At 37.0% G+C, this 26,314-nt stretch overlaps 2 protein-coding genes across 7 annotated transcripts; one reads left to right on the top strand and one right to left on the bottom strand.

The window, feature by feature from the left end:
- Positions 1-1,136: 1,136 nt before the first annotated feature.
- LOC134329352 (F-box only protein 48) lies at positions 1,137-5,651 on the bottom strand. The gene is made up of 3 exons (XM_063010587.1): positions 5,580-5,651; positions 3,803-4,137; positions 1,137-2,414 (listed from the first exon to the last, which is right to left on the bottom strand). Exons 2-3 carry the CDS (start codon positions 4,100-4,102, stop codon positions 2,253-2,255), a joined length of 462 nt encoding a protein of 153 aa, XP_062866657.1. The 5' UTR covers positions 4,103-4,137; positions 5,580-5,651; the 3' UTR covers positions 1,137-2,252.
- A 32-nt stretch (positions 5,652-5,683) lies between these two features.
- aplf (aprataxin and PNKP like factor) lies at positions 5,684-26,312 on the top strand. Of its 6 annotated transcripts, none has more exons than XM_063010624.1 (12): positions 6,124-6,251; positions 6,333-6,450; positions 7,664-7,735; positions 10,772-10,932; positions 12,825-12,999; positions 16,000-16,129; positions 19,353-19,564; positions 20,599-20,876; positions 21,793-21,915; positions 22,851-22,897; positions 25,161-25,361; positions 26,124-26,312. In XM_063010624.1, the coding sequence occupies exons 2-11, from the start codon at positions 6,352-6,354 to the stop codon at positions 25,355-25,357; spliced, it is 1,494 nt and encodes a 497-aa protein (XP_062866694.1). In that variant the 5' UTR covers positions 6,124-6,251; positions 6,333-6,351; the 3' UTR covers positions 25,358-25,361; positions 26,124-26,312. The 6 variants fall into 6 exon arrangements, with proteins under 6 accessions (XP_062866690.1, XP_062866692.1, XP_062866691.1 ...); XM_063010623.1 differs by lacking the exon at positions 26,124-26,312 and adding an exon at positions 25,508-25,769; XM_063010620.1 differs by lacking the exons at positions 6,124-6,251; positions 26,124-26,312 and adding an exon at positions 5,684-5,741 and having other exon boundaries at positions 25,161-25,769.
- Positions 26,313-26,314: the final 2 nt, after the last annotated feature.

Genomic DNA, 26,314 nt, shown 5'->3' on the forward strand with positions numbered 1-26,314 from the left:
AACGGCTTTATAGTACCAGTTATTTATTTACCACATAGTAATAATAATGTTATTTTAAAATAACAACACGAGTCTAAAAAACAACAGTGCATAATAATAAAATCATCTCATCTAAATTACAGATTTTTTTATTTGTTATGCTGCCTACTTAGCCATCTCGTTGAGCTGGGTATCCCATAATCCAGTGCGCGTGTTCCTCTACAAAAGAGGTGCGACCGTGCGAGTGGTTTGTTTAGGCGTTGAAGACGTTACACAACAACCAAGTGCAAGAACGTAATAAAAAAGTTGACTGTAAGACCTGATCAGACGAGCACCTGCTCATAATGAACTGTTCTTACAGTTATAAATAAGGTGGCAGCACGGTGGCTCAGTGGGTAGCACTGTCGCCTCACAGCAAGAAGGTGGGGGCGGTCCGTGTCCATTCTGTGTGGAGTTTGCATGTTCTCCCCGTGTCTGCGTGGGTTTCCTCTGGGGGCTCCGGTTTCCTCCCACAGTCCAAAGACATGCAAGTGAGGTGAATTGGAGATACAAAATTGTCCATGACTGTGTTTGATGTTAAACTTGTGAACTGATGAATCTTGCGTAACGAGTAACTGTTTCTGATATGAATGTAACCAAAGTGTGTAAAACATGATGATAAAATCCTAATAAATAAATATGAGGTGAAAATATCTTTAAAAAAAAACAGGATAAAAAATCAAAACCAAATGTATTATTACATTATATATATGTAATATATATAATGTACTTATTAGGATTTTACCGTCATGTTTTAGACCATTTGGTTACATTCATGACGTTATTACTAGTTACACAAGATTAATCAGTTCAAGTCTTTAATGTCAAACACAGTCACAGACAATTTTGTATCTCCAATTCACCTCACTTGCATGTCTTTGGACTGTGGGAGGAAACCAGAGCTCCTGGAGGAAACCCATGCAGAAACGAGGAGAACATGCAAACTCCACACAGATAGGACCCGGACTGCTCCACTTGGGAGTCGAACCCAGGACATTCTTGCTGTGAGGTGACAGTGCTACCCACTGTGCCGCCCAAATGTATCGTAAGACACGTTTTGTTACTTATAAAGTAATGGAGAGTGTCATAGAGAGGTGTAAATGAGTTTGCAGGCAGGGTGGAGAGTGTAGTTTTTTATTTCATTTTCCCACGTCTACTATTAATTAAAGCAAAAGATGGCTCTACAAAGTGCCAAATGACGGGACTAATCACTTTACTGTTTGTTGTTCATTTTTCAAAATTTTCCTTTTTCCAATTACTTGAATGTTGGAAGGTAAAATGTGTATATAAAGGTAGAGAAAGTTATAAACATGTTTTCACTACATCATAATGGGTGAATAAGTGTGAATTGAGGGTAAAAGGGATATTCAATCAAAATCAAATGCACAACACAAATTAACTGAAAAGTGTCTGGATGCTTTCTGAACCCACTGTATTTAAACTGTTTTTCAATTGTTTTTTAACTGACAAAAACCACATGTATCAAAAGCAAAAGTTTGTTATTTAAAGTGACAAAATCAGAGAAGATAAGTATAGTTTACAGAAAAATGTTAATACACAACATAGCTTACAAATTATATTACATTAATTATATAAAAAAATAAAAATAAAAGCTATTTAATCATTCAAGCATTTGTAATAATTATATAAATACTTCAGCTAAAAATGGCATATAAATAAAAAAACATTCATTTATTCATTCATTGTCTGTTCTTCCACTTTATCTTGGTCAGTCACAGTGGGTCCGATTCACTGGGCAACCCTGAACAGGTCACCAGTCTATTACAGGGCAGACACACACACACATATTTAGGGCAATTTGTAGTATCTTCAATTGGCTTAACTGCATGTCTTTGGAAACTGGAGCTCCTGTAGAAAACTCATGCAGACACAGGGAGAACATGCAAACTCCACACAGCCAGGAACCCAGCCACCCAACTGAGAAATAGAAACCAGGCCCTTCATACTGTGAAGCAACAGCGCTACCCACTGCTCCATGTAAAAAACAGTTTATGGATAAAACTTTTTACTAAACCTAAATGATTATCGGCACACTTCTTTGACATCCCAATGCCAATGAATTCAACACTGATCAAAACTCACTTTAAAAAAATCTAACAAATACATAATTACAAATAAAAAAAAACCCTAGTGCTTTAAATGTTATACAGTTCATTTGCAGCATGGATGGTGGACAGTGTTTCAGTCAAAATTTATGATCAGTCTTTACAACTTTATCTCTCCAGTTCTGCCTCTAATATCTCACCCCAGGTCTCCACATCCAGAGGACACATGTTGTTTGAGGGCAGTTCGTCAGCAGAGCGGATATTGCTGTACCTTCCCTTTAACCATCTTTTTTTCACACAGCCTTTCTGGTAATTCCGCACCAAAGTCACCTGTGAGAAAAGTGGACAAATACAAACTCACAAACAATCAGAATGTGCTGTACAGATTACAAACAGATTTCTACAGTGACCTGATGATTTATGTGTTAATTATGTGTGTACATAAACAACATACTTAATAACCGAGATATAATATGCCACATCTCTGACATGAAGAAATCAGATTCAAATCAGATGCATTTTAGTCCAGTAACATGGTTATTCAGTCCATTCATATCCTGGAAATCTACAACTGGATGTGTGGAAACACTGCTTGGGCCCAGATGTTTAATACATTGGGAACTTAACAGTTTGTATAATAAGTAAATGGTATTCTTACTTGGCTTACATGCTACTTATACTTAAACTAATATGTATTTAAATGCTTTGTTGAGCAGCTCAAAGTAGTACATAATTATGAGCTATTTTAAACTAAAAAAACATAATACAAACCTAATTTCTGAAAAATTTCAAAAGAACATTTCTTAACACAGGATGAATCAGACAATATACTGCTGAGCAGCTGAAATCTCATATCAAGCAAGAATGGGCAAAAATTTCACTTGCAAAAGTGCAGAAATTAGTTAACATGCCAATGTTTTTGAGAGTTGCAGGCGTCAACTTCTAAATTTGTTTTGTTATATTTTTAAAATACAGTAAATGGTTTAGTAAAAACGTTGGAAGTCATTTATTGTATTTTGGAGAGATAAAGGTTTAAAATAATTTGTAAAAAATCACAGATTCATGTTTTATGCATCTTGAAAAATGTCCCATCTTTCCAGAAAAAAAATGGGTTTTGTAATATTTGAAACAATATGATGGACTTAAACTGTTTTATACCACTGAGAAACACTAGACACAAGGCAGGATTACCTTGGACCTAGCTAAAGCTAATAAGCATCCTCTGTGTTTAGCTGGCCAATAAATATGTACTTAGGTTACAAAGGATTGCGCCCAGGTGGCGCAGCAGGATATTTTGCTTGCACACCAGCACCGAGTTTCTGAACTCCTCGGTTCGAAACTCGGTGTTGCCTCCGGTCGGCTGGGTGCCATCTAGCTGGCATAATTGGCAGTGCCTGCAGCAGATACTAATTGGCCACCATATCTGCAGGATGGGTGGGTGGGCCTTCATACGTTGTGTAAGGACCCTGATTGGCGGAAGAGACACCTGTGTAGAAAGCTGGGGCGAGAAGAGGAGGGCTGTGCACATCTCGGAAGAGGCGTGTACAGCGACGTGCTCTCCTTGGATGCAATCTGGTATCTCTGGTAGCAGCGGAAGACAAAAATGAGTGCGCTAAATCGGGAGGAAAATGGGAAGAAAATGCATTAAAAAAAAAGGATACAAAGGATTTCAGTGAATGGAATCTCAGTGCACAAAATGTACATTGCAGGTGACCAACCTTCCAGGACAGTCCATTTTGTCTGTCCCCGTCCACCTCCCTGCGACAGATGTTAAGCACACTCAGACAGTGGCTCCTCCACAGGTGCTCATCGGTCTCAATGATCGCATTCCAGTGCTTGCAGGTAAGTGAAGCGTGGCACAGGCTCTTGACATCCAGCTCGCTGAATATCTTAACGCTCATCTCAGTAGGAAGAGTTTCAATAAAATTCTGCTCTGGTCCCGCACCTCTATTGTAGATTAAGGAGGAGCCTCCTTTACTGATAACACCATTGGTGTTTCTTTTAGAGACATACTGCATCTCTCAGCATTGCCTGGCTCGTCAGTTCGGCAGAGCTAAAGTATACATAATAAAAACTTTATTATTAGTTATCAATACAATGTTACTGAAGCACACCAGTAATCTGTAAAATTTACTAACATTGCACTAATGGAATTCAGCAAAAACTTTACAAATATGTTTTCCTTTCTGATATTGGGATAACAACCTGACCAATTTTGTCATTCTGTTGGCAAACCATTTTACAGAGAGATTATTTGCTTGCAATGATTCATGATTTTCTGATGACAAAATATTGCAGCATAAAAAAAATTTTGTACAACAGACTTATGTCAAGTCTTTTTAAAATAATAATAATGCCAACTTTCTATCCAACACCCTAAAGTACAAAGTTTAATTCTGAGAAAATATATGTGTTTGTTAGAGGCTAATAGTAACTTTGTCATTCTGATCAGCATTGTGGTGGGTCTGGAGTCTATCCAGAAACACTGCTTCCAGGGCAGGAATACGCCCTGGACAGGGTGTCAGTCCTTTACAGGGCACCACAGACTCACCCATTAACTAATTACAGCTAATGCCATGTTTTAGGAGGTGGAAGAAGGCCAGATAACCAGAGACAATTCACATGACACATGTAAAAATTAAAGTAACACATGTCTGGGTGTTAAACATTTTTCCATAAAATAGATATTATACATATTTATATATTATTATTTATGTATATATTCCATAACTTGTTATTTTTATTTCTTAAAATATTGGTGCAATTTTGGGTCTGAACATTTTGTGCTCAGGGGTCTATGTAAAAAATAAACAAGAGCAAATTGTATTGGTTAGGGACATCCATTTACAGTCCTTGAAAATGTATTAAAATATAATGACAGCCATTTAATTGCATTAATAAAGGCACTAATACTGAATCTAGAGTTTGCCATTGCGTTATTATTTATAATTGTAGACTTGATCATTTTATGTGCTCAAACAACTGTGATTAGGCAAGGGATAACCGTAATTAATTAAAAGTATACATTTTGTTAAACTGTAAAGCATCATGAAGGCTTTGTCATTAATATTGAACTATAATGCAGGTCAATCTGTGGAACGGTGTAAATGTACTGTAATCGGTACAAACCCTAACACTGTACGGAACACTGTGAATAATTCATAAATACTCAATGGTAAAGGTCAGCTGTACAGGACACTGACCTTACTTTGTGTTTTGTTAGATTATAAGTAATCGTGTAAACATATAATAAACGAAGAATTGTTTTATTAAAATGTCGATTTAAACGACAACAATAAAATATGAAATCTACTTCACGTCAGCTAAGAAGCTAATAGCTAACAAGCAAATAACCAAATAAAACATAGTTCTTCATTTTGACTTCGACGTTCCTTCCAAATCACATGCGCGTAGACATGTTGCAAGTTTTATAAAATAAAGAAATAAAAAAAACAATAAAAACAGCAACAGTTTACGTAAATAAATAAGATTTACCACAGCTTATGTGGGTGCTTCTTCGTTTGACAGCTTACAGTTTAAATGCCTGCTTGTTTATTTGGAATACAGACGTCACTGCTAAGCGCTTTAGTGCGCATGCGTATGTTTCAAACCACGCAAGAACACACACATCATAATCGACAATTTGTAAGTAAGTAAGTAAGTAAAGTTTATTTATATAGCGCTTTTCTAGGACCAAGCCACAAAGTGCTTTACAATGCGGTCAAGTATAATACAATAAAAACACAAAAATTAATAATCATAAAAGCTACAATTTGTGCTACAAATGTTAGAATAGTTTAAGCTAACCCCTTTTAGCTAGTTTAAAATGTTAATTAATTTAATTTTTAATTAGCATACTTTTGTTTTATTTAATCTAATACAGATAATTTTATAATTGAGATTGTTTTTCTAACTTTACCATTCAAATGAATAAATTATTACTGCATAGTGTGCAGTGGAATATATGTAGTAGAACATGTGTATTTAAATACGCGAAGGTTAATAGTTTTAAAAGTTTGAACTGCTTTGAATTTTAAAATGAAAGCAAATATTGCGCATGCGCTAATAGTGCCCAGCGCTGCCCGGAAGTTTGTGCGAACTCCTGTAAGAATGGCAGGGTTATTTTTCTGAACATTTGAGTACTTATTAACCCGACGTACTGAACAGGTGAGTACATGATGAAAAGAAAATGAATAAGTTATAATTAACGCTAAAATCAAGTAACAGTGCATGTTGGTTATAATGTAGCTTTACAGAGCTATTCAGGATGCCTGGTTTTGAGCTGGAGTTGGTGGATGGTGAAGGAGGTCGGACCATTGACCTGCCTTATGGAGACACGGTCATTGGGAGAGGACCATATTTAAGTGTACGTCATATATTACTTGTAGTCCCGATAAAATTAATTAATTATAATAATGGCTTAAATATAATATATTATATATGATATAATACCAGTGCGTGGAGCATTACTATTATTAACTGTGCTACAGCTCCATTCTCACCATTTAGAATGACTCATCTTTAAATATACTGTACCAGCAAATACAGTCATGTTCTTCAGTTGTAATTGCAAACTAAGGCCACTAGATGACTTTGTGGTACCACTGGTGATTATTATTGTTATTATCTACTGTATAAACAACAATGTTTTTGCCAGTTGAGTATTTTGAGATGTGTTTTCTATTAAAAAAATCAAACAGACATTTATCACTCTTGGTAATAAATCTAAGATAAATTCAATAATTTATATCCTATTTAAATAATCCTCAATAATGCGCTTTTAAATAGCACTGGATGATAAAGTTTAATTGTTTATTTGTTTGTTTGTTTATTAGGATTTTAATGTCATGTTTTTACGCTTTTGGTTACATTCATGACAGGAACGATAGTTACTCGTTACACAAGGTTCATCAGTTCACAAGGATATATCAAACACAGTCATGGACAATTTTTGTATCTCCAATTCACCTCACTTGCATGTCTTTGGACTGTGCGAGGAAACCGGAGCACCCGGAGTAAACCCACGCAGACACAGGGAGAACATGCACTCCACACAGAAAGGACCCAGACCGCCCCACCTGGGGATTGAACCCAGAAAAAAAAACATTTTGAGAAAAATGCCTTGTGGATTTTTGCAACACAATTATCTTTGACAACTAACAAACAATATAGCAATGTTGTTTTTTAACAACATAAAATGCTCGGTCAAAATGTTCATATAGCAACTTGGATTATTACATCACCAAAGTTAATATAATTACATCACCAAAATTAGTAAAATTAAAATAAATACCAAAACTGCAGTGACATAAAGTAAACTTTTTAGCTTAGCTTTGACTTTAGCAGCTTTAGTTGCTGGTTCAAACCCCACCTCTGCTAGGTTGCCTTGAGCAGGGCCCATAGCCCTTGAAAGTATTTAGTCACAATGTTAAGTCACTTTGGATAAAAGTGTAAATGTCTTAATAATTGCGAATTTTTTAAATTGCAGAACTATTCTTCCAATTTGAATGAATTTTATCTGTCATTTAGCAAATGTGCATCTGGAAACATTTTAGCACTTTTCTTCTCTTTTCAACCAGGTGAGTGACAAACGTGTGTCCAGGAACCACGGGATTCTGGAGAACAATAATGGCCAGCTTCGTCTCAGATCTGTAGGTGTTCCATCGTCCTTCCACAAGCTGGTTTTGCTAATGGTGCTTATGTTATTTTGGAGTGTCTTACAAGTAGCTCTGCCTTTGATCAAAAGACATCAAAAGTTTTTGATTATGAAAAGCCTCTCAGGCTGAATCTACTTCTTTGTGGTTCCAGCTCTTTCAGTCAGGCTTTCAGTCAGTCTACTTGGCCTGGCTGTGGGTTTGGTAGGCTAGTAGATGCCTTTTTGTTGTCAGATCAGATAATTATTTGGAGTATATTGTATTTGGTTTAGAAGTAAAGACATTAAATGTAATTTCTTCTTGGGTTGAGTATATTTTTGAATTTTACCACTAAAAATGCACAAAAACTCCATGGATTAGTTATTGTGCATATTAACCCTACAGTACATTTATTCTGTCACAAACTCTAGCACAAATCATTCTCACTCACTTTTAAGCTGAGTGTGCTTTTTACCGGCATATTTCGTGATGTAAAAGGACACCAGCATTACATTACAGGGCATCACACCTATCAACAACTCACTCAATCCTAGGACAGATTTAGTATTCAATCATTAAGTGCCATGATACTGTGAGATGGTCAAATCATTCAGTGTATTCAGGGAAATCTAGGTGGACATAATAATTACATGACGGACAACTCCAAACAGATAACAGAGCGTAACTAGAGGCCAGGATAAAACACAAGTTATTATAGAGCTACCTATCATATCATGTTTTCGCTCTTGTTTCTTTCTCATAATGTGGTTTTCTTTCACCCCACAAACAAATCTGATTGGCTACACTGATTTGCTTGGGTCTGTGTGAGTTGGTAATTAAGGGAGGTGATTGTGTTATGGTCTACAATGGACTGGTCCCAGAATCGGATTCACCACCACTCTAAAGGTAGATTATTAAAGAGAAATAAAGGAACTTTTAAAAGCATGTTAAAAAATTACAGTTTCATTAATGTACATTATCAGACTTATCAATGACTAATTACGTAATGAGCTGGTTACTTTAACTAAATTCATAAATAAATGTTTATTTTGTTCATGAAAACATTTAAACACTCTGCAGTTATTTATTGCATCTTATCAGTTTATGAATATTCAGTAATCTTTTACTGACAATGCACTTTTATAGAGGGATGACCATGCCTTTGAATACTGTCTGGAAGTGTTACATCTACAGTGGGGTCAAAAAGTATTTAGTCAGCCACTGATTGTGCAGGTTCTCCTACTTAGAAAGAGGTCTGTAATTTTCATCATAGGTACACTTCAACTATGAGAGACAAAATGAGAAAAAAAAATCCAGGAAATCACATTGTAGGATTTTTAAAGAATTTATTTGTAAATTATGGTGGAAAATAAGTATTTGGTCAATAACAAAAGTTCAACTCAATACTTTGTAACATAACCTTTGTTGGCAATGACAGAGGTCAAACGTTTCCTGTAAGTCTTCACCAGGTTTGCACACACTGTAGCTGGTATTTTGGCCCATTCCTCCATGCAGATCTCCTCTAGAGCAGTGATGTTTTTGGGCTGTCGCTGGGCAACACGGACTCCACAAATTTTCTATGGGGTTGAGGTCTGGAGACTGGCTAGGCCACTCCAGGACCTTGAAATGCTTTTTACGGAGCCACTCCTTCGTTGCCCGAGCGGTGTGTTTGGGATCATTGTCATGCTGGAAGACCCAGCCACGTTCCATCTTTAATGCTCTCACTGATGGAAGGAGGTTCATTCTTCCCTTAACACGGATCAGTCGTCCTGTCCCCTTTGCAGAAAAACAGCCCCAAAGCATGATGTTTCCACCCCCATGCTTCACAGTAGGTATGGTGTTCTTGGGTTTTTCTTCTTCCTCCAAACACGACGAGTTGAGTTTTTACCAAAAAGTTCCATTTTGGTTTCATCTGACCACATGATATTCTCCCAATCCTCTTCTGGATCATCCATATGCTCTCTGGCAAACATCAGACGGGCCTGGACATGTACTGGCTTAAGCAGGGGGACACGCCTGGCACTGCAGGATTTGAGTCCCTCTCGACGTAGTGTGTATACTGATGGTAGCCTTTGTTACTTTGGTCCCAGCTCTCTGCAGGTCATTCATCAGGTCCCTCCGTGTAGTTCTGGGATTTTTGCTCACCGTTCTCATGATCATTTTGACCCCACGGGATGAGATCTTGACCCCAAGGGAGATTATTAATGGTCTTGTATGTCTTCCATTTTCTTACAATTGCTCCCACAGTTGATTTATTCACACCAACCTGCTTGCCTATTGTAGATTCACTCTTCCCAGCCTGGTGCAGGTCTACAATTTTCTTCCTGGTGTCCTTCGACAGCTCTTTGGTCTTGGGCATGGTTGAGTTTGGAGTCTGACTGTTTGAGGCTGTGGACAGGTGTCTTTTATACAGATAACGAGGTCAAACAGGTGCCATTAATACAGGTAACGAGTGGAGGACAGAAGAGCTTCTTAAAGAATAAGTTACAGGTCTGTGAGAGCCAGAAATCTTGCTTTGTTTGTTATTGACCAAATACTTATTTTCCACCATAATTTACAAATAAATTCTTTAAAAATCCTACAATGTGATTTCCTGGATTTTTTTTCTCATTTTGTCTCTCATAGTTGAAGTGTACCTATGATGAAAATTACAGACCTCTCTCATCTTTCTAAGTAGGAGAACGTGCACAATCAGTGGCTGGCTAAATACTTTTTTACCCCACTGTACCTGTATTCACAATGGTTTACATTGAGGATCTTGATTTTGTCCCACCTCTCAAAATTACGGCAGTAGTTGAACTGGCTACTCCAGCCTGCTCCATGGTATGAGTGAGTGTGTGATGCCATGTGATGCTCTTTAATGCTCTGATTAGGGTGTATTTTCAGACTGTTGTGTCCAGTGTTTCCAGAATAGGCTTTGTAATTGGATCAGCTTTGACCCTGACCAGGATAAAGAGACTAGTTATAAATCATAATGATCAGAAGTATTAATAAAAATCTGGTTATTGCACGCAATTGATTTCAGGGTGACTTTCAAATTTTGGTTCTCTGCAGACTCATGTGAATCCCTGTTTCATCCAAGCTTCTCTGGAGGAAGCCCCTCACCCCTTGGAAAAGGATAAATGGCATTGCTTAAAAGATGGATCCATCTTCTCCCTCCTGCCAGGAAAATACATTTATAAAGTACATTCTTCAAAGACTGAAGGCACACCGAGGTATGGCAGTTATTTACCACAAAAACACATTACCAAAACTCACTGATATACCAGGACAACTTTATTTATTACTCTACCCCACTACTGCTGTGATCAAAGGTTTGAATCTCAAGCAGTGCTGTTGGTCAGTTGGCCATAATAAGACAACAAATGGGGAAAATTCTGTTCTGTTGCTACTTTTTCAAGGAGCGTGCATCTTGCAAAGATTAGAGAGTACAAAATGCAATGAATATTGAAGATGATAAAGAAACCAAGGGTAACTGCATTGTTTCCCTGAGCACTGTTCTGTGGGCAGTTAAAGACACTGCTTACTAACAACAAGACCTAGGAATGTGCTGCCTTAGGACCTAGACAACTTAGAAACTTTGGGGAAAATAGCTGATTTCAAATTATATGAATATGTTAACAGAAGAATCTCAGGGTGGCTCAAAGACCTAAGGATGAATAAAGATTGCAAAAAAGGCATTAAAGCTTAAAATAAACACCAGGATAATTCAAAAAAGGAAATATGTTGTTGTAGGCCCATTTAGATGCCATCAATTTCAGTGTTGTAAAATTTTCCCCACCGCTGTAGGAGGTACTGAAATATTGTTGCTGCTAAAAGAGGCTGTACCAGATTTAAATAGAAAAGAATATATATTTTTATTACCTAAACTATAAATCCAAAAAATATAGTTGTTCAATAAATACAAAACATTAAGCAGTATGTTTGTTTATTATGACTGAATAAAGCTTGGAGGGACCAGTGAGTAACCAGTTCAGAAATCTTGAGTTGCTTGCAACATCAGACGAAACCAAGAAAAGCAAACATCAGATGTGAATAGGAATATCAGCCAACCAATACTTTACAATCCCACATGGCACATGCACTGATAGTAAAGATAAACGATGGTAATTGGTGCTGTCATGTTACAATGAATATATGATTCAAGATGTTTTTTACATGCAATAAAATGCTGCTTGACTGACCATATCTGTTTCTATGGAATCACTGTGTTGAGATACAGAAGGAATATTTATTGCTCAGATTGGTATTAAACTAGCAGACAAATTTATGTTTTCTGGATACAGTTTACAAACCTGAGCTGCCCATTCCACCGATTCCACAGATGGTGATTGCTGTGGTGCCTTTTTAAAGTATCAAGTTTAACATTCACAAACATGATATTACATCAGACTGAGCATGTTCTGTAATTACCTGATTTCAAATTACATGTACTACAAGAGTTTTTTAGAATATGACATTTTCACATTGAATGACATTAGCAGTGTTATAAAAATAAAGTGTTGTGTAATAAAACCTGAGAAGAAGATTGAATGCTGTACAAAACTGTAGTAGAGTTGTAGTAGAGCTGCTGAGGCTGTTTGGACAACAGGATTTAATGAATTTCACTGTATGAAAAACACAGTATAGAATTACTTGTTATAGATAAGATTAGCTCAACAAGACTAGTTTTAACTAGGCCTGGATCTAACTAAAATTAACTAATTAACTAAATTTGTGCCTAGTTTTACAAATGATTTTGTGGGTAAATAAAAGGGAATCCATGAAATTCAAAAATCTAGTAAAAAGCCCTCACAGAATAGTGGAGGCTATTATAGCGCCAGGGCCATGTTGTCATACTGTTTAGCCCAATTCTTAGGTGCATTTTTTTAAACATTTCAAGGTACTGTAGACATGATGTAAAATAAAAAAATAAATAAATTAAAATGAAATAAATGTAAAAATGACAAATAATGGCATTCCATCTGCTTTTTCCATTCCATTCTATCCAAGCTAACACACCACTTCATGACAAATGTGATACCATTAAATAATGTAAAAACATTAACTGAGAAAATATTTGGATCAGAAACCTGTTTGTGCTTCCATGTGTCTTTATCTGTAACAGGAACAGCCAGGGTTTTGAGGATGAGATGGAAATAGAGACGCAAATTGAGCAGAACTCTAAATTTTCTCGATCATGTGAAGAGATGCTAGCGTGCACTCAACAAGCCAAGAACAGTCTGTCTCTCACTGCAACACAAACAGAGACATACATGCCAGACCCTTACTCCAGCAGCCAGGTAAGGTTTAGAGAGTTTACATTCATCTATACCTGAATCATTTTATGTATAATAATGTATAATATTTATTTGAAGATTTGTAGCTGGTCAATATAGATTTATTGAAGAATAGCTTTTAATAGCAAAATAACTTTTGTTTAGCTTTGGAGCTAAAGTTACAGTGTTTCACATTTACATACAAAAGTAATGAACATGTATGTCATGACAGCCGTTGGATTTCAGTGTTTATTGTGACTGACCTCTTTGTCCAAAGAAATTGAATTTGGGTCCTAAATAAACCCATATTAAAATATTAATATGCTGATGTAAAACATTACACCGATCAGACATAACATTATAACGACCTTCCTAATATTGTGTTGGTCTCCCTTTTGCTGCCAAAACAGCCTTGCAACTGTGATGTACTGTGTATTCTGACACCTTTCTATCAGAATCAGCATTAAGTTCTTTAGCAATTTGAGCTACAGTAGCTCGTCTGTTCGATCGGAACACCTGGGCCAGTCTTTGCTACCCACTTGCATCAGTGAGCCTTGGCCGCCCATGACCCTGTCGCGGATTAACCACTGTTCCTTCCTTGGACCACTTTTGATAGATACTGACCACTGCAGACTGGAAACACCCCACAAAAGCTGCAGTTTTGGAGATGCCCTGACCCAGTTGTCTAGCCATCACATTTTGGCCCTTGTCAAACTCACTCAAATTCTTACACTTGCCCTTTTTTCCTGCTTCTAACACATCAGCTTTGAGGATAAATTGTTCACTTGCTACCTAATATATCCCACCCACTAACAGGTGCCGTGATAAAAAGATAATCAGTGTTATTCACTTCACCTGTCAGTGGTCATAATGTTATGCCTATTTGGTGTATGCATTATTGCATTACCTTTGTTGCATGACCTCTTTATTCCTTGTTTGCATTTATAATTGACTATAGCAATTTTTTTAAGACAGATGGCTAAATTGTGTTCAAGGTGTTGTGCAAGCACAAGGTAGGGGGGTGCATTAAAGTTAAATCAATCAGCACCATTGTGCATGATCACACTGCAGTGTGTCGGTTATAACTGTAGGCTGCATAAGTCTAAATCTGTCTTGGTTGACCAGCATAATGGAACATTGGGAGTCCATACTTGACAAGACAGGCACTGGTATTAAGGCAAAGGAAAGGCTAACCAAATAATAAAAAAGAAATGATGTGACTGTTACCAAAATATTTAAATAAAAAAGCGAAAACTAAATATTAAAACTAGTTAATGGTTGTACTGTGCCTATGTTTACTCTGTAACAAGAGCTTAACTTCCCCACAGACATTTTCCAGGAGTGCACATCAAACAAATAAATTTTGGCTTGTCTGCACTTGTCTGAAAATTGCAGATCATCATTTGTAGAATAAAGCTGGTAAACACATTTAAAGCCTGAAAGAGACCATCTGGACTTACTAACTGTAACATCATCAAGGGATCGCAGTGTAAACTGTAGCTTCTAATTTAGGACCAATGCACCCTTATAGTTATTACTCATTAAAGAGTAAAATAAATAGGGCGGCACGGTGGCTTAGTGGGTAGCACTGTGGGTAGCACAAGAAGGTCCTGGGTTCGATCCCCAGGTGGGGCGGTCCGGGTCCTTTCTGTGCGGAGTTTGCATGTTCTCCCCGTGTCCGCGTGGGTTTCCTCCAGGTGCTCCGGTTTCCTCCCTCAGTCCAAAAACATACCACCAGGCTAACTGGAAACACTAAATTGTCCTATAGATACCTAGCCGCTAGATGCACAAACCAGTGCATTGTAGTGCGGGCCCCAAGCCCAGATGAATAGGGAGAGTTGTGTCAGGAAGGGCATCCGGCGTAAAAACTGTGCCAAATCCCGCCGGCAACCCCTAACGGGAAGAAGCCGGAAATGCCGACCTCATAATCTAAAAACGGGACAAAGGCTGAGGAACAAGAAGAAGAAACAGAAAGAGTAAAATAAATGCTTAAAATAAAATAGGAAAAACGTATGCAAAATTGAAGACAGCGACTTAGGAATGAAGTTTCATTGCAGAATCCACAAAAACACACAGAATAAACAACAACAATAAATAACCATAATCATTATAAACTAGTGAATTAGTGAAAGTGAATCTGTTTTGAAAGTAAATCTAGTAAAAATCTGTTTAAGTTAATCAATGACTATGTACAAAAACATTCATCTTGAGTGAGGACAGAAGGTTTGCACGAGATTTACCGGTGATCACATTTCCATCTGCATTCCCTGAGCAGGTAAACATAAATATCAGTAATAAAAATGATGGAACATAAAATCACCCCCACTCCCAAGCATGTTCGCAGTACACTCATACAGTTGAAGTTAAAAGCTTGCATACACCTTTTAGGAACATAAATGTCATGGTGATTGTAAGATTTCTGCAACAGTATTTATTTATACTTTTATTAATAATGGGAATACATACAGTATGGTGTAAAGTGTGCTTTAGTGTGGATAGTACCACTAATTTTCCAGCAGCTTTTTTTTAAGTTAATCTTTGTTATTAGCAAACAATTAGAAGACAATGATTCTTTACAAATGGTAGTGGGACATTATATGCCATTAAAGGAAAAATAAATGTACTGATGTAACAAGAACATATAAGAGAATAGAAATCTGGATGTTTCAACAGCGACCTACAAAAATAAAGCCAAAATAAAACAACAAAAGAAAGTGTGCCTGCGTGACCTTGCCAGTCTGTCATTTATGCTCAAGTGGCGCAGCAGTAAATTACACTAGCCCACTACCACTGGGTAGCCACTATCAGCTGGGCATCTATACACAGGTATGATTGTTTCTCTGTCTAAAGCCCTGCAATGTACCAGGATTAAGTGCTGGTAAAAAGATGAATTTCAAATGAAATAAATGTACTGTTATAATTTTGGGGTTTGGGTTGGGGGTTGATGAGTATTTGCCAGTGGAATATAAAATGTGTATTTGAGTTCAGGGTAATTTAGGGATGTTATTTAACTCTGTGTTTAAGGTTGGTGGTGATCTTCCCAGTACAAGTAAAGCTGATAAGCCAGACCCTTTAACACCTCAGAAAAAAAGAGTTCTTCCTGCCTGGATGATGAGCGTCACTCCTGTGACCCCAAACCCTTCAGTGACAAAAGGTATCAGAAAAGAATGATCTGTTCACTGCAGGCGTAACACAACAGTGGTACACTGTTCCAAAAACAGCTCATATCGCTTAGGAAAGGAAAAAAACATGCTATTTAACTTTGCCTACTGTTTGTAAGCAGATGTCAGGAAAGCAAATTAGCTATGCTTGCCTTGGCAATGAAAGAAATGAGAAAGACGAGTGGGCGAGAGCAACGGGTCTCTTATGTTCAGGCTTTGATTCTATCAGGGTAATTATGCTTGGAAACAAAGCCTGATTAGTTTGCATTCTGGCTCACCCTTCTCTCTCACAGCACCTGCATGGTTTTATGGCTAATTGATTTAAAATGCCAGGGCACATTTGTGAGTTTAATATAAGCCTATTAATAGGTTCAAAGGTTAATTAAGAGTTGTATAGCACTTCCCTGCTCTTATTTATGTTTTAATGACTTTTAAAATTATGACTTAGTTATAATACTTATTCAGATCTTTAAGCATGTGGATTTAATCTACTCAACAGAAAGTGACTTTTCTGCAGAGCTAGATTTTACTTAAAATAAAGTCTTTATTAGTTGAACCACACAGAGAAAATGAATGATGTAGTATTTTAGAGTAGCATGATGTTTTTTTTAATATCCATGTCACCACAATTCAACCCCTACATAATATTGCTGACCTTAAAACTGGCTTCTAGTCTGTAGAACCTAAAGTTGAGTTACAAAATGATTGAACCATTAAAAACTCAATAACCACCCTTTAGTTGTTTCAGCTGTAATGTGTTATATAACACTACCCAGAGATTCGTGTGTTTACGGTGTGTTGCAACCATGGTGAATATAATAGAATAGAATCTTTATTGTCACTATACACAAGTACAATGAAATTTTGAGTGGCATCTCTCCAATAGAGTAGCAGCAGTAGAAGAAAGGCAGTAATGGTAATCACACAGAAAATTATTTACACTCCAAAAAAAATAAGATAAAAATAAAGATCTTTGCACTTTTAATTGAATTTACATTTTAGCTTTAAATATTAAATACTAACTGTGTGTGCAAATGCTGCATAGTCCGTGTGTGACTCGTAGTCCTGTGTTTGTGTGTGTGCTCAGTCTTTTTCAGTTCTGTGGTGTGTGATGGAGGCCACAGCTCTAGGGAAAAAGCTGTTCTTTAGTCTATTTGTGCGTGCTTTTATTGTCCTGAATCGTTTGCCTGAGGGTAGTAGCTGGAACAGTGTTTGTCCAGGGTGTGTGGTGTCTTTGATGATGCTGCTAGCCTTCTCCCTCAGTCGGCCAGCATACAACACGTCCAGGTGTTAAAGTTCTGTGCCAATAATCCGCTGAGCTGTTTTCACTACGCGATGCAGATCCTTACGCTCAGCGGCAGTGCAGCTTGAATACCACACTGTGAAATTGCTGGTCAGAATACTTTGTATTGTGCTCTTGTAAAAGTTTACTAGTAGTTTCTGTGGTCGTTTGGCCTTTTTCAGCTTCCTGAGAAAAAAGAGTCTTTGTTGAGCTTTCTTAATCAGGTGTGAGCTGTTAACGGTCCACGTCAGCTGGTGAAGAAGAAGAAGATCAGACAAGTGAGCTACCTCCTGCCGGTAGGCCATCGCATGATTGTTGGAGATCAGTCCAACTATAGTTGTGTCATCTGCAAATTTAATTATTCTGTTGGAATTGTGAATGGGGGTACAGTCCTGTGTAAAAAGTGTGAAAAGCATAGGGCTTAACACACAACCCTGCAGAGTTCCTGTGTTTAGGATGAGGGTGGAGGAGGTGTGGTTGCCAATTTTGACCTTTTGTGGACGTCCAGTGAGAAAATTCATAATCCAGGTACACATTGAGGAATTCAGGCCCAGGTTCATCAGTTTGCTGACCAGTTTATTGGGGATGATCGTGTTAAATAAAATCCTCACATAGCTGTCAGGTTCCTCCAAATGTGTCAGTGCGGTGTGGAGTGCTGTTGTGATGGCGTCCTCTGTGAAGCGATTTGGTCGGTCAGGTGGGATGACTGTTCTGATGTGTGAAAGCACCAGCTTCTCGAAGCATTTCATGACTATGGGTGTTAGAGCCACTGGACGATAGTCATTCAGGTATGATGAAGCTGATTTCTTGGGTACAAAAACGATGGTGGAGGATTTGAGACACGTTGGGACAGCAGCATGTTGGAGTGAGAGGTTGAATATGCTGGTAAACACCTCTGTAAGCTGGTCGGCACATGCTTTCAGCACCCGGCCGGGAACTCCATCTGGACCTGCTGCTTTGCTTGCATTGACTTTGCATTCTGAGTTTCAAACCGGGCAAAGAATTGGTTCAGAGCATCGGGGAGTGTCGAAAACTAAAGAAAACTAAGGAACTGTCACATAAGCTGAAAGAGGAGATCATTACTGAGATGCGTTGTTGGATATTTTTTGTATAAATACAAAGTGCAATATGTTGGTCTGTGAAAACATCAGAAATATTTCCTCTGCACACAGATTTATTTTAACTCACAAAACGTCCCAACTTTTCCGGAAATGGGGTTGTGTGTGTGTGTCTGTCTGTCTGTCTGTTTATAAGGATATATATTACTGCATATTTATTTTATTTAAATAAATAAATGTGTGGAATCTTTACAGTCAGGTTTGAGCCTTTGTATGGAGATTTGTAGACTGATAAGATCTCAGTTTGGCAGCATTTGCTGTGCATCTTTCCCACAAAAAGACAAACACTTATTTATTCTGTCCTTTTCAGAGAAAAAATTCACATACTCACATTATCTGTCTGCCAACTGTCATGCCTGTTTCACTGCAAAGTGGTATGTGCAATATAGCAAAACCTTATTATGCAGTAAATAATAATAATAAATAATAATATTGTTTTAAGACCTATTTTCATTTTTTGATGATTTTGCATGTGAAAATAAGTTAATAGATCATCTAACATATTGGGGGGAAAAAAGAAGCCTAACTATATTCGTACAACAGATCTTTCATCAGGTTCAGTTGAGTTTGTAGAGGGGAGCAGTCATGTTTGGCCAATTTTAATATCAGAAAGAGCTTTGAAATGTTTGTAAAGAGCTTTGAAATAATAGGTTTTAATGGTTACTCTCCCTACACAACCACATTTGTAATGCATAACAACAAATTCCTGCTCCTGAAAGAACAGTGTATGAAAAGGATGTGCACATGCAAAGCAAATAGCTGCTCCTGATTCTTATTTGACACTGTCTCTTGTGATTTATTTCTCCCCTTCAACAGCAACTAAGCGAGTTCCATTGCAGCCTGCCCGAAACACATCTTCATCAAAACGCACAGCTGGACCCAAGCGAGCCCAGGGCAGACTAGAGGTCTCATTGTCTGTAGATGACGATGATGAAGAAGGTGAGGGGGTGGAGGAAGAGTGCAGTGAGGTAGAACAGATGCCAAGAAAGAGAGCAAGGAGACTGACAAGTGACACAGAGGACAGCCAGGTACACTAGAACCCAGGAACAATGAATTTGAAGACGTCAGAAATGACATTTATGCTGGATTCAGCCTGTAATGTGTTTCCAATTGTCTGTCTGTAAATTTACAGTTCTCAGAAAAACAGAAAGTAAAAAAATGACTAAACTCGCATGCACAAAAGTATTTTTTACTAATTCACAACGAGGAAGGATTCCCCTTCGAACAGAATGTTAATTAATCACATGGCAGCACTTACTCACATACTTTACACGTAAGGTTAATTTAGTATAGACAATACATCTTTTGCATATTTTTGGGAGGTGAAAGTAAACCAGAGTACCCAGGGAAAACCCACGTGGACATGGGGAAAATACAGTCACATACAGTGACCTAAAACAAGGATTATTCCCAAGACCTCAGGAACCATGTTGCTGTACTGCATCTACTTTACCAACTGTGCCAACGTGATACACTGTTAGATTTGTAATATCAGCATGGCATAATTTATTTTCATGGGCATTTCATTTTCAGAACACCACCGTCATGTCACCTGAGAACAATTATCTTGATACGCTGAGAAGTAAATTTGGCTATAGCTGTTATAATTTAAATTTGAATGAACTACTAATCCCATGATGCATTGAACTACCACATATCTGTCACACATGATTATTCTTCCATCGTTCATTATATACTGCATAACAATATGAGTGTGGTAAAGAGTGGGTCAGTATAGCAGTATGCCAGTTTAAAGTTCTGCTCTTCATTAATACTTTTTAGGAGCCCAAACAAAAATCAATGCATCTTTCTTGCTCAAAGATGCCATATTGTACTAGAAATGTTGCTGGCTAGTGTTTATAGTGTGCCCAGTCAGCTGTCCTTCCATTAAAGTTCCATTAAAAGTCTGTTTTGGAAATTTCATTATTTTCTTGATGCATGGAAATGTATTGAAATTATTATTAATGTTAAACTGCAAATACATTTAAAATACAGAAAACCACTGACCTGTTTTAATTAATATGTAACATACCTTGTCTTTTTATGACAACATTTTGATCAGGACCAAGCTTCCGAGCCTAAGACAAGCCAAGAGAGGTCAGTCAAAGATAAAAAGGTTGATGTACAAGAAATAAAGAAAAAGAAGGATGAAGAAAGAGAACAGAACAGAACAGAGAGCACTCTCAAGTCAAGAACTGGAAGCTCAGCTTCAGCAGTGGAAAGCTCGGACAACTCACAGGAGGATAAGAAATCTTCAGAGAACGGACAGCAGCCGGCAATGAACACAAAGACCAAAGTTCAGCACAGGACACCATGTCCATATGGTGCCTCTTGTTATAGGTACTAATAGTAGAATTAAGCATTGCTAAATCCTTTATCCAGTCTTTTATTGCTTTCTTTTTTTGTCAGTTTGTCTTTTTTTCTTTTTAATCCCTTTTATTCCAACATTTCTTTGTCATCCTTCATTTTCTTGCACATCTATTTACTTTCTCGAGTCTTTTTTTGTTTACATACTTTTAATGTTTTTCTTTGTTTAATTGTATAATAGTGTTAATGTACTGGGAACTTAGCACAATGAAAAAGTAAGTCATTTATGGTTGATTTAAATACTGATAATATGGAGCTCTATGATCTAACCTAAACCCATAGATAACACAAGAAAAAGTTTGTAAAACTGCAAAGAAACAAAAGAATTAAGTTAAAGTCAACGGCAGTAAGAGTTTCTTAATGATAATTAAATTACTAGGTTTGGTCATCAGATATCCCTTTACAGCATGCTGACCATGTTCTGTGTTTGCTTTTCCTTTTTTGGTTAAAAAGGGGAATTTGAACATGTACAATTACTCTGATCAAATTGGCTTTATGTTTTTTGGATATAACAGAACCTTGTACTGTTTTACTCCTTACAGTGTTTTATTGCAAAATGCTGAAAGCATGTGGGTTATCCAGGGGAAAGCAGCCCATGGCATGTGACATACTTTATCCATTAACTATTCTTTGAGATTTTCTGATTGCAAGGCACTTCTTGTTAAAACCTGTAGTGAATCATGAGGAAAGGTAAAACAGAGCAGATTGCTCTGTTTCACACTAAATCACACACAATTTAAACTGGATTACATGCTGTTAGATGCTCAGGCTCTCGGAGGAACCCAATCAGTAAGATGCGACTTTCACAGATGAACCATTACTGTTGTTGCAATGTGTTGCAGTGGTTTCTCGTGTCTGACAGTAATTTGTCGTTATTGTTTCTCTCCAGAAAAAATCCGATCCATTTTCAGGAGTGTAGTCACCCAGAAGATGATGACTATGAGGAAGAACAGAATGACAATGACAAAGATGATGATCAGCCAGAGTGCCCCTATGGTACTGATTGCTACAGGTAGGTTTGGTTAATGCAGTATAATGGCTAAGATGATCTGAAATGTTTCTGTTGTAAGTATCAGAGCAACACTACAGTGGTGTATCTTTTTTGGTGAATTTAACACCAGACCATTTCTGTACTGAGCTTGTGCTGAAGGCAATTTATGGTTCATGCTGAAAAAAATCCATAGTTCCTTGGTTCCAGCAGGGAATAAACGTTTCCGGTTTGGAACATTATTATTGGTGAAAATTGTATGGTTTAAAATTAGGAGCATGAACTATTATAATTATATTATAATTTTGTAGCTGCTCAGCCTAATAAACAAAGTGCACAAAGATCCCAGCAAACAGTCTTATGTGATAATGTTGCCTCCAGTCATATGTGGTTTGGTACTCTGCAGTAAGCAACTGAGAACAGACAATCATTTTGACATTTCCACATAATAATAATAGCAAATTCAGGTGATGGGGCGGTTCTAGTGAGGACGAGGTTTCGAACTAACGAACTAAGTTGTTGGAAAGGTGGCATCCTGTAACAATGCCACAATAAAAGTCTTAAGCTTTTTAGTACAGTCCATTCTTACCCAGGATATAAAGATTGCACATTTGTATTCTTAATTTATGTGCCTGTTTGTGATAGATATGACTAAAATAGGAATCTCAGCATAATTTATAACATTACTTTACAAGACCTGTATACGTTCAAGATACATTATTCTGAATGTTTTACATGGCTTAATGTTGGATGTTAATATATGAAGATTTAGGCATGTTTAATTAATAACGTCTTATTAATAACTTTAATTAACTAACATATACAAGCTTATTTCTGATAAAAAACAGCTGACTACAAACAAGCTGTAAAAATCTTTATGCATTTTATTTTTTGCAGTAATAGTTATTGTAATGTAACTAATGTTAATGTAACTAAAATTATTGATTTTTTTTTTTCAGGAAGAATCCTCTACACAAAAAAGAGTACAAACACACCAAACCTCCAGGTTTGTACTTTTAATAATCTCTTATTTATTTCTTATTGTACGGCTTTGGTGTAGTGCCAAATTTAAACAAACGAAACTTTAAAATGAGCAGACAGTTTGGACCATGTCCCAAACATGCATACTTCACTACATCTGGAAAAACGATAAACAACCCAAAATTAACGAAACAAATAAGATGTAGTAAAGAACAGTAAAAAAAAAATTCCCTTTTTTATTGGTTGTGCTCTGAGACACTGAACATTAACCCACAGCTTTGATTAGATGGTGATAGAAGCAAGGCTTTGAGTGGCTCCATGGTGGGCAATGCCTATTATTCACACCTACTCTGTACAAAGCCTGGCATCAAGAGCTGGAGAAAAGGGCACTGCTCTGGCCTCTATACTCACTGCTCTTTGATAACCTGATTGAAATTTATGTGATCATAGCTGGAGAAAATGGACTGAAAAAGCAGAGATTTTATTCAGATGCTCAGTACATAATTTATTAGATAATTTATCGTTTACTTTCATCGTGATTTTGTATTGCTACTAAATCTACAGCTACAAAAATAAATATTCAGGTTAAATTCTAGATAAAACACCAGATTAAAATTGAGCATTTATTCACCAAGTTGAACTGTGCACACACATGAAACCTGAAGCAACACTATATTTCTATATTTCAAATTTTTTAACCTTATTCCATAAGCTGATGAACATAAGTTGCAACAAGCAGTGGTCGGATTAGACATGCAAAAAAAACTATCTAATGACGTCATTAAAATAAAGCAATTGATTTTAGCATTCTTAAACATTTACAATGGGCATTATTTGTGTGGAAATTATTACAAGGATGCTGCGGCCACAAGTATGATTTACAAAATTTTCTACTTTTTAGTTTTTGTACTGTAGCTATAAGGCTAACGCAGCTAACACATATTAGAAGTCTCTCACTCTAATAGTTTGAGTAAATACATTTAAAAAAACACTACAAGGCAAAATGCTAAGTTACTATTTCCGCCACATTCATTGCTACAATTATATCATCCATTTATACCTACTTAGAATCTAAAGATGATAAAGCAATAAAGTGTAGATACGTTCCTCCTGGGTAGAGGCGAGGACATAACAGCTAATCCAACTACTACATGTTTTGGGAGGACTTCCCAAAAGAAGGGCATGTGAACATAGGGAGACCATGTTAAAGTCCTCACAGACAGTGACAGGAGGTGAGGAGTAAACCCAGGCCCTCAGCAGCTTTTTACCAGCTGCCATCAGTCAACACACTAAAAACATGGTGACTGTGCTTTTACTTTGAGGTAATGAATTATCTGATGGATTATTGTCAGATTTATATACGTTTTATTGACCAACACAATTATAACATCATCTTATGCTGGATACCAGGACACAGTGGGCTTCTGGGCAATGAGATAATAAACTCAAAAACCAAGAACAAATTTCAAAACAAATCGAAAACACACCACACATTACACACAATAACACACATTTATCTGATAAAAGGTGAAGCTGCCCCATATTGTGCAGCATGCCAAACACAGCTTACAATAAAATATTTAATGCTAGAATATGTAATTTATGACCACGAGAGAACAGATCCTAACACCAAAGACCATAAAGGAACTACTTAACAAACAAACAACAAACAAAACAAAAACACTCCTTAATGTCCTGTCAGTAACAAAACTAAAGCAATACATATAATGGACATACATAGACAACAGATACAACTTTACTAAATACAACATAAAAGCAAAAAAAAAGACATATTACAACCTTTCCCGCCATGAACATAGCCCAAGTGCAGACATGGCATTAAAAACTAAACAATACTAAACTAATAGTTTTATTGATTCTCAGCAAATCATCTGATGAAATCTGTACTATGTATATGCATCACATTGGTGAGGATTCTAGCTGTAACCATCACATTGGTGAGGATTCTAGCTGTAACCATCACATTCTCAATGTTTCCAATAGTGATTAGCTGAGAGTATTTAATAGAATTTTCAATTACAAATTACAAATCACAACAATAAAAGTGATTGTCTAGTAGTAAAATGTCCCATGTGAGTTATTTTATTACTGTATATTTAGATGGTGCAGATGATTTTAGCTGTTTATTCTAGTTGCTATTCTAGTTGTAAAAAGCACTTTTTTAACGGTTTTCACTCCTCAGTAAGGTTGCATTGTCTAATGCAGTGGTTTAGCTCTAATGTGCACTGATGTACTTGATTAAGGTTCACTTATTTTTCTGCATTCAGCAGCAAACAAGCCTCCACCAGACGACAACGATGAAGAAGATGAAGACCGTTATGAGGACAGCTTCATTTATGACAACAGTGAGGAAGAAGAGGTGGACGAAGACTCTGAGTATGTGCCGGAGTCGGAGGATAGTGAGAAGGAAGACATTAAACTGCTGCAGAAAGAAGCAAAAGCTTTTCAGAAGAGAAAGAAATAACGATGTGGGTTGAGAACCAGCAGAAACTTCTGTATGGTTTAAATCTGAGCCTAATTAACTCTTGTGGTGACTAGAATACCTCCATTATGTACATATAACAGATTTTTAGGATTTTGATCATGTCAGCACTTATAAGTTTTACTTTTACAGCCAGAAGTGGCTGACCTGCTCCAGACTGCTGTAGCTTCACCTCTGAAAGTTACAGTTTGAACTCCTGACTGTCAGTGTAAGGCTTGGAGAACAGATGACTCAATGATGCTGAACTGATACTGATGCTGAACATGACCATAGATTTAGTCTGACAGTTTAGTTTAGTTTTGTGTTAGAAGCTTTAGATGGTGTTTACTACAGCTTTCTCTTTAAAAGTAAATGATTTACCTAATCTTCTTTTACATAAAACACTTAAAATGTGTTTACTGTGAGTTGTGTATTTTTTGAAGAAGTGTGTTTGCATTGTTTAGAGTCAAACTGTTTTACAACCTAGTATATTTCATCTTTTTTCATTACCTCACAGTTTTATTTATTTATTTATACGTTCTAAAAAGAAACAAGCATTTCCTCTATTTACATTTTCTCTTTATGCACCCCCTCCTCTCCATTTTCCTCCCTTTCTAGTCTTGTATTTTTGCTTCTACTGCTGCAGACCTCCACTTCTGATCTAGGAGAGCCGCAATCTGGCGTGTGTAGTACCGACCACTTCTTTTCACATGCTCGAGGCGGGTTCATATTAGGATCTGTATCTCTCATGCACCGTCTCATTTTACAGGCACCATCAATCAGCCAGCAGGAAGCCCTGCTGCCCTCCCTCCTTCGGACAAGCCAATCACTGTTCATGTAGGCGCCCACTTGACCATTAGCAGAGCTGAGATTCAAAATCCTCTTTTTGTGTTTTGATGCTGATGGAAAGAATACTTTCACACTAGCAGGTAACCAGTATGTCTCTGAACATGTTGTAAG

The sequence above is a fragment of the Trichomycterus rosablanca genome, chromosome 15 (genome assembly GCF_030014385.1).
Source record: "Trichomycterus rosablanca isolate fTriRos1 chromosome 15, fTriRos1.hap1, whole genome shotgun sequence".
Taxonomy (NCBI): Eukaryota; Metazoa; Chordata; class Actinopteri; order Siluriformes; family Trichomycteridae; genus Trichomycterus; species Trichomycterus rosablanca.